The sequence below is a fragment of the Mauremys mutica genome, chromosome 2, assembly GCF_020497125.1.
Source record: "Mauremys mutica isolate MM-2020 ecotype Southern chromosome 2, ASM2049712v1, whole genome shotgun sequence".
In the NCBI taxonomy this organism is placed as follows: domain Eukaryota; kingdom Metazoa; phylum Chordata; order Testudines; family Geoemydidae; genus Mauremys; species Mauremys mutica.
Genome location: NC_059073.1, coordinates 83,772,218 through 83,781,480, shown reverse-complemented (window position 1 = coordinate 83,781,480; position 9,263 = coordinate 83,772,218). Strand labels below are relative to the sequence as shown.

At 42.1% G+C, this 9,263-nt stretch overlaps 1 protein-coding gene across 3 annotated transcripts; it reads right to left on the bottom strand.

Moving 5' to 3' along the window:
• Positions 1–772: 772 nt before the first annotated feature.
• LOC123363777 (carboxypeptidase N subunit 2-like) lies at positions 773–6,434 on the bottom strand. 3 transcript variants are annotated; one of them, XM_045005138.1, is made up of 2 exons: positions 6,314–6,434; positions 773–2,076 (listed from the first exon to the last, which is right to left on the bottom strand). In XM_045005138.1, exons 1-2 carry the CDS (start codon positions 6,332–6,334, stop codon positions 832–834), a joined length of 1,266 nt encoding a protein of 421 aa, XP_044861073.1. In that variant the 5' UTR covers positions 6,335–6,434; the 3' UTR covers positions 773–831. The 3 variants fall into 3 exon arrangements, with proteins under 3 accessions (XP_044861073.1, XP_044861072.1, XP_044861074.1); XM_045005137.1 differs by lacking the exon at positions 6,314–6,434 and adding an exon at positions 4,656–4,767; XM_045005139.1 differs by lacking the exon at positions 6,314–6,434 and adding an exon at positions 4,391–4,481.
• Positions 6,435–9,263: the final 2,829 nt, after the last annotated feature.

The window sequence follows — 9,263 nt, the reverse complement described above, 5'->3', positions numbered from 1 at the left end:
GAGACCCAGCGTTAAGTTCCCCTGCACCAATTACTCTTTAGTTAGTTTCAGTGTGAGAGACTGAGGGAGCCCTACCATATCTTGGTGGGTGAAGCCTTTGCTCCCCCTGTGGCAGAGGGGGCAATTAAATCTGGATCTCCCCAATGCCAGGTGAGTGCTCTAACCCCTGAGATAAACGCTATATGGCATTGGCAAGTACCTTTTACATGTCTTCCTCTAGCTGGATTTTGTAGCTGTATGGAGGCTAAAAGTCAGACTTATCCACTAAGCCTGGAGTTTAAGCATCTATGTACCTCTGTAGAGGTAATTGGTACCCTGGTAACTAAGGCATCTGGCTTCCTAGTTGGAGGGATCGAAGGCACTGTGTCATAAACAAAGTAAATAGTGTCTTGTCAATGTTTTCTGAGATGACCAGATTAATTCTTGTGGCTTCAACACTCATATCATCATATTGTCCTTCAAATATACGTGTGTGTGTATATACTCATAGCTCAATTGTTTAATGATGCTGTAAGAACTAGGGGAGACATACAATAGTAAAGGGACACAAATGTAAATATAAAAATTATTATAATAAACTTCACAGCTGCTATACTTATCACAATATCTTTGTCCTGAGGAAGTTAACCTGTGAAATTTCAAAAGGCTTTTGTGCCATGTCACATATCCATTATTATATTAAACTACCAGACAGTGCAGTGAGTTCATATGGTGTATTAATGCTTGTACTGTTATAGGATGGCCCTTTGTAGTTCAGAAATAATCATGCTTCTTGCAATATGTATGTTAGACTTTTATTGAAGGTAGCAGAAGTACAGTTCTTGCAATCCTTTAATTTTTACTGCTACAGTCTAGTCCTTTAAAAGAATAATGCATAAATTGTTCAGTTGTGCAAACTGGATTCCCAGTCAAAATTACTTTTGTGATATTATGGTTCATCTTAAATGCATCATTCTCTATTTCTCTGATATTGTTCATGGAGAGATCCAATAATTCCAAATTAGCCATGTTGTCAGTGAATGTTTTTGGTAAGACTTTTATGCTATTACAGCATACAGTTAACTCAATCAGATTGTGAAGGCCTGAAAAAATGGGTGGAGTCTTGAGACAAGTTTTGTCCAAATGCAGAAACTCTAGCTTAGTATTATTTATGAATAGATTTTTGGGAACATTACCAATACAATTTGCAGATAAATTAAGAACTTCCAGCTGCTCCAACCCTGAAGGGAAGTCAGAAGGCAGCTCTGAGAGTAAATTACTAGACAAGTCAAGTTTTCTTAAGGTAAACCTACCAGCAAACAAGAGAGGTGGAATATTTTGGATTCTATTTTTAGACATTGAAAAATGTTCTAGGTTGTGGAGGGTTGTGAATATAGCATGTGATATCTCAGTAAAATTATTATAATCTAGCAGCAAGTCATTAAGACTCTTCAGGTTGTCAAACAAACCCTCAGGCAAATGGCTTATTTCATTGTGGGACAGAACAAGGATCTTAAGGTTAGGAATGGGATCAAAAACTCCCTGTGGTATGGTGGGGAGATGGTTACCAGCCAGCATTAAGGTATCAAGCTGGGAAAGCCCCACAAACATGGGTGCAAGCATCTTCAGCCTGTTATTAGAGAGGTCAAGATAGGTGAGTTTTTCTAGGGAGCTGAAAATTGTACTGTCCAGAAGACCCAATCTGTTTTCAGCTAAGTTTAACCAAACCAGTTTCTTTGTGTTCCTGAACAAGTTTGATGGCAAGTCTGTGAAATTGTTCCCAGAGAGATCCAGAGAGAGGATGCTCTTGCCGATATTGTCAAAAGAGTCATTCTGAAGTGACAGCTTGTTGTTGGCTAAACCAAGGAACGTGAGATTGAGAAGGTGCTGAAACACTTCTGGAGAAATGAGGGTTAAATGGTTGTCATTCAAGATCAACGTTTCTGTTTTTTGAGCGATACCATGTGGAATTTCATATAAACTGGCACGGCGGCAATCCATTAGAGAAGGGGTGCATAAACACTTCTGGGGACAGTCTGGCAGTGAAAGGACATATCCAAAGAGCAGCGGAAATAGCACAGGGATCATTATTACAGCCTGCAGGGGAACATAGAGGAGAAAAGGGAACAAATCAACCAATAAATGTGAGCTCCTTCATTTGGGTGTGGTTGTATTTCTAATAAATAAGGCTATATACATGACATTTTTTCATCTACATCTCACCAACATTGCCAGTCATTTTCAGTAACTAAAACCACCCTTTAACAACATTTAGTGTTTATCTGTTCCTGATCAGGGATGTTTCAGACAGTGCTGCCAAACCTGCCACCACAGGATTCTTAAGGGCTCATGCCATACCCCGGACAGGCTGAAATGCTAAAGTGGGGCCAAAGTCTCTGGTGCTACTGTAAATTGACAAAGCTGCACTGACATCAGTGAAGCTGCACCATTTTACACTAGCGGAGCATTTCACTTGTGATGTTTACTGATCATATTCTCCAATGGTGAATGTTATGGAACTCACACATATGTGCCAAAGCAGGGAGTTTTTTTGTGCTTACAGCTCTCTCTGGTGATAGTTTGAGCTGCCTAAAAAATCAAGGTGCTTGCTTCTGATCTCACTTAGACCAATGTAAATCAGAAGTAACTTCACTGAAGTCAATGGGGTTACACCAATGTAAAACTGGCACAAGAGAAACTAGAATTAGGCACAGGATATCTCCTGCTTGATTGTAATTGTGGTGCATTCTGTAGGTTCCCTCCTCCTATTCTCTAGCTGCAATCTTTCATCCACTGTTTACCTAACTACCTCCTCATAACCAAAATACCCCAGTTTTGGTCATAGGACATATTTCAGTCTCTCGTTAACTGTCATAGGAGTTTAGAAGACAGGGAAGGGACATTTTGAATCTTGCAGTAGGGAAAGACAATCAGGGGCGGCTCGCTGCCCCACGCACGGTGGCATGCCGCGGGGGGCGCTCTGCCGGTCGCCGGTCCTGTGGAGGGTCCACTGGTCCCACGGCTCCACCGAAGCGCGTGCGTGGGGTGGTGAAATGTCTAGAGCAGCCCCTGCATACTGGAATAAGAGTATCTACATGAGGATTTATACCCACATAACTAGACTGCTTTAAATTCACATATCCATATAAAAACACTGTGTAGATAACACCTTTTACATTCACATGATATTCTTTTAGTCTCATATTTTTCTTTCCCTCTATATATGCATAACTTTCATTGCCATCCATGGGAGTTCTGTATATGTAGAGGGGACACAGAACTGAGATCCATTATGTAACTCAGAGGCAGAATTTTGCAGTATTCTCATATTTTGACAGGGTACCAATAAGCATTGACTACAATATTAAATGAAAGTTATCAATCTGATTTCTGTCTAAATGTAACCACTAAATTTCAACTGAAGAGCTGGGGTGTGTTTTCTCTGAAAATAATTTAAATATTAGTTTATAGCAAAATAGCAAAATAGTTCAAAACAAATGGCCAGTATATTCAACCTGAAATGTTCCTATGTGTTCCTTCAGCAGTCTGAGAAATGTAACCAAAGCTAATTTCACAAGCTGTAGCTTTCATTGCTTAACTTATGTTTGTTGGCTTAATTTGTTAAGTTAAAGGTGACTTACAAAGTGGCGAAGAAAAAGGTTGCATCCATATTTTTTGTGTGTGTGCTTGTTTATGATGTATCAAAAAAGCCTAAAAGGTTGAATAGGATTTTTTTAAGTGCTGTTTTTATCTGCCTTTTTTTTTTTTTACTACATTAGAAATTCATTTACTCTGTTTTTCTCAGAAGACTTTCTGGATGACTGAAGAATTAGTGAGATTGATCTCACAAGGAAGAATAGAATGAAATCTTAGCAACTGGGAGGAAATTTTTAACCAGACTGTTCTATAACTTCTTTTTTGTTTTTGTTTTTTTAATTTTTTCTTAATATGTATTTAACTCAAACACCTGGCAAACAGCTGGTGAAATATTCAAACGCACATGTACAACTGAAGGATATGAAAGTTCCCTGTACAGTTCTATGATTCTCCAAACAGTTCTCCAGTAAAAATAGTAAGGACAAGCTTTATATTTCTAAGATAAAAAATAAATATTTTTCCTTTTAAATAAGCAAAGCAAAACCAAAAACCTTTCAGAGCTTCTTAGATCATAAAGCAGTAATAAAAAGGGCACAATGTCATTTTTTAAATGTTCATTTGCAGGTCATCTTTAAGAAAACAAGAAAAAATCACCCATTTTTTATGACAAGAGATAAGCAGGGTAAAAGAACTAAAATTGAGTACATCTGTGTCTAATTTTAGATAAATCAACATAAGCATTGTACAAGTTCAAAAGCGAGTTAATATTAGTTTATAACAAAATAGTTCAAAACAAATGGCCAGTATACTCAACCTGAAATGTTCCTATGTGTTCCTTCAGCAGTCTGAGAAATGTAACCACAGCTAATTTCACAAGCTGTAGCTTTCATTGCTTAACTTATGTTTGTTGGCTTAATTTGTTTATTGAGTAAGACTTCCCAGAAGAAAAAAAAAGGATGATGAAGAAACACAAGAAAACTGTAAACACCTAAATTTTACAGCACCGCTTAGATACTACAGTGATTGGTGCTCTGTAAAAACTTTTGTCAAGTAGAAAAAAAATAAAGGATCTGTCCCACCTTGCGATGATTAGCAGTCAGCCTTTTGTTACAAGCATGTTTGGATGGCATTCTTGCAAACTCACAACTGTAACTGGACTTTGGGCCTGCACAGAACCCTATTTTATGGGGGCTGTGTACAGATGCACAGTAGGGTTGCCAACTTTCTAATGGCACAAACCCAAAACACCTTGCCCTGCCCCCTGCTCTGGCCCTGCCCTGCCACTTCTCTGGGGCCCCGTCCCTGCTTGCTGCCTCCCCCCTCCCTCTGTCGCTCGCTCTCTCCCACCCTCACTCACTTTCACCAGACTGGGACAGGGGGTTGGGGTGCAGGAGGGGGCTGAGGGCTCTGGCTGGGGGTGTGGGTGCTGGGGTGGGGCCAGGGATGAGGAGTTTCAGGTGAAGGAGGGGGCTCTGGGCTGGGACAGGAGGTTGGGGTGTGGGGGTTGGTGAGGGCTCCAGCTGGAGGTGTGGACTCTGGGGTGGGGCCGGAGGTGAGGGGTTAATGGTGCAGCAGGGGGCTCAGGGACCAGAGCTGGTGCAGGGGGTTGGGGTGTTGGGGGAGGTGTGGGCTCCAAGAGGGAGTTTGGGTGTGGGAGGGGACTCCGGGCTGGGGCAGGGGGTTGGGCAGCAGGGTCCCAGTGACACTTACCGCAGCTCCCAGGAAGTGGCCACCGGGTCACTGCAGCCCCTAGGCACACGGGCGGCCAGGGAGGCTCCGCACACTGCCCTCACACCTGCAGTTCCTGGCTCCCGGCCAATGGGAGCTGCAGAGCCAGCACTTCGGGTGGGGGCAGCATGCGGACCCTCCCTGGCTGCCCAAGCGGCATGGGCCTGCAAGGACCTGGCAGCCACTTCTGAGAACTGCACGGAGCTAGAGCAGGCAGGAAGCCTGCCTTAGTCCCGGGCCCCTGCTGCACCGCTGACAATTGGCAATGCCAACTGGAGCCACCGGGCATTCTGGTCAAAAACTGGACGCTTGGCAACCCTAGCTGACAGGTCCACCCGTGCAGATAAGTTTTCATCACTGGAGCCCTAGTTTCATAGCATAGGACAAACAAAGTAGCATAAACACAGGAATAGTAAATATAGCCTAGATAGGGACACTTACATGCCACAGTGACAGATGCATAAGAGATGCCTAGCTAGATTACACTGCAGATCTGCTATGCAACATATGGAAATACTGATTTAAAGAGGTCATAATATTGTTTTAAGGTGGTCAAATTTGTTTACTGAAGATAAAATGTCTTTTTTATTATGCCATCGATTCAACATGAAGTACTTTTAATGTATCAAAAAAGATTAAGATAATTTTACACTGATATCTATGAAAACAGTATAGTGAGCAAATGATTAAAATATATTTGATTGCTGATATAATGATGTATCTCTAGCTCACGTAAGGTGAATTCAGTGTCTCTCTTTCTGTTTTCTGCAATGCTTTTGTTAAGCTCCAATCCTCCAAACCCTTGTGCTCAAGGTAAATTTTATTACCATGAGTAGACATTATGGGATGGTAGTAAAGTTGAGTATTTGCATAAATGTTTTGAAGGTTCAGGGCCTTAGTGGTATGATGTAATAGAAAAAATATAAAAACTAGAAATTACAGATCAAAATCAGACCCTCCTCTCTGTCTTTGCGTTTTATATGTATATTATTTTATTTTCTATACTTACAGTTGTATGGAGAATTTGCATTTTTCAATTTTTTTTTTTGCATCCTTCTCTAATGGTGAGCATGATGACATCTCACATGTTCTACAATATGCTGTGTCTTTTGTCAAGGATCTGATGCAATGACCTGTTAAACTGAAAGATTAAAAAAAACAAATACACCTCTACCCTGATATAATGTGACCCAATGTAACATGAATTTGGATATAACGCGGTAAAGCAGTGCTCTGGGGGGGCCGGGGCTGCACGCTCTGGCAGATCAAAGCAAGTTTGATATAATGCAATTTCACCTATAATGCGGTAAGTTTTTTGGCTCCCGAGGATGGCATTATATCGGGGTAGAGGTGTAGAACGAAGTTTTCAATTAATACTTGAGAAATATCAATATCAAAAGGAATACCACCTGTATGTCATTTTTCCCAGGATGTCACAATAAATAAAAAATAACAATTAAAACATTGTACATTTATATAGCAGAACTTTTTATCACAAAGGATTCTGAAATTTTGCACAAACTAGACATGTAAACCAACTGCATCTACTTCTGGGATATAAAAAAGTAGTCAAATAGCGCATAAATGGAGGAAAGAATACTTTTTTGGGCCAAGAACAGCAATATCTTACTTATGAAAAGTGCCACTGTTGAATGACTGAACTGACCCTGAAAAATTGAAACCTGAGTCTATATATTCCAAATATATCAATCTAAGTAATGAAAACTTTATTCCAACAGACAGGGCCGGCTCCAGGCACCAGCCCAGCAAGCAGCTGTTTGGGGCGGCCAAAGGTGAGGGGCGGCCTTCCTCTTGGAGCGAAGGACCAGCTGCTGAATTGCCGCCGAAGACTGAAGCAGCGGCGGTAGAGCTCCCACAGATCGTGATCGTGGCTTTTTTTTTTTTCCTTTTCTTTTTGCTGCTTGGGAAGGCAAAAATCCTGGAGCCAGCCTTGCCAACAGAGTCTGAGTTTTGGGTAATCCACCTAGTGCTCAGGCATTTGTTAAGAATGAGGATGGGAACTTGCATAAATGCTGTTCATAATGACTATGTTAAATAATAGGTTCCATCTCTTTACACGTATTGCTAAATGTCACGAGAAATATGAGTGGAAGTCTTCTAAAGATACTTTTTAAATTTATTATTATTAGGAAATGTTAATGTGCGGCAAGTCCTCCATTTACTTCTCATTTTACAGAACATCACCTCTTGTTAACACAACTAAGAGGTCAAAGGCAGGTCTCCAGCAGTTCTGCAGAAAAGGACCTGGGAATTACAGTGGATGAGAAGCTGGATATGAGTCAGCAGTGTGCCCTTGTTGCCAAGAAGGCCAATGGCATATTGGGCTGTATTAGTAGGAGCATTGCCAGCAGAAGTGATTATTCCCCTCTATTCGGCATTGGTGAGGCCACACCTGGAGTATTGCGTCCAGTTTTGGTCCCCTCACTACGGAAAGGATGTGGACAAATTGGAGAGAGTCCAGTGGACGGCAATGAAAATGATTAGGGGGCTGGGGCACATGACTTACGAGGAGAGGCTGAGGGAACTGGAGTTATTTAGTCTGGAGAAGAGAAGAGTGAGGGGGGATTTGATAGCAGCCTTCAACTACCTGAAGGGGGGTTCCAAAGAGGATGGAGCTAGGCTGTTTTTAGTGGTGGCAGATGAAAGAACAAGAAGCAATGGTCTCAAGTTGCAGAGGGGGAGGTCTAGGATGGATATTAGAAAACACTATTTCATTAGGAGGATGGTGAAGCCCTGGAATGGATTACCTAGGGAGGTGGTGGAATCCCCATCCTGAGAGGTTTTTAAGGCCTGGCTTGACAAAGCCGTGGCTGGGATGATTTAGTTGGTGTTGGTCCTGCTTTGAGCAGGGGATTGGACTAGATGACCTCCTGAGGTCTCTTCCAACCCTATGATTCTATGAAAGGCCATTTGTGCCAATGGAATTCTCTCCATTGGGCCAAAGAGAGAGTGTATGAGAATGACTCTGTAGCTTGGTGGTTGGGGCAACCATGTGGGAGGTGAGAAACCCAGTACCAGTTCCCCTATACTAATCACTCTTTAATTATTGCTACCCAGAGGAACAGTGTCAACAGGAGAGGTTGAGGAAATCCCCCACCAGAATCTTGTAGCTCAGTGGTTGGGGCTACCTCCTTAGAGGTAGGAGACAATTGTTCAGATTCTTTCTTCCCACTTCTAGCAGAGAGGGGGAATTGAACCTGGACCTGCCACATCCTGGGTGAGTGCTTTAACTACTGAGCTAAAAGTTACAAAGTGGGAGGGGTAACATCTCCTTTGACAGCCATTTTGTGTGACATGAGTTAGCCCCTTAACACATTCTCACAAGAAATGATTTGGGCACCTAATCCGCCTGACTCCAGGAGAGGGGTTCCCAGTTGTGGAGTGCCAGCAGAGATAAACATCTCCCTGCAACATGGGCGTAGGCATCTAAGAGGGGCAGCACTTTAGGACACATCCGTCTCCTCAGCATCTGTGTTGGCTAGCTTAGGCGGCTCTCCGCTTAGAGTGCTGGCTTTTGTGGATCACATTCTAACTCTCCCCATTTGTTGAGATAGGAGCCTAGATGCCTAACCCAGGCTTTGTGGCTTGCAGTGTTGTTCTTGTGATTTTCAAGGTGCCTAACAGTTAGTCACCATGACAATCAGTGTTCCACCGCCTAAGTTCTTTTGTGAATCTAGCCCAGGGGTTGGCAACCTTTCAGAAGTGGTGTGCCGAGTCTTCATTTATTCACTCTAATTGAAGGTTTTGCGTGCCAGTAATACATTTTAACATTTTTAGAAGGTCTCTTTCTAGAAGTCTATAATATATAACTAAACTATTGTTGTATGTAAAGTAAATAAGGTTTTTAAAATGTTTAAGAAGCTTTATTTAAAATTAAATTAAAATGCAGAGTCCCCTGGACTGGTGGCCACGACCCCGGCAGTGTGAGTGCCACTGAA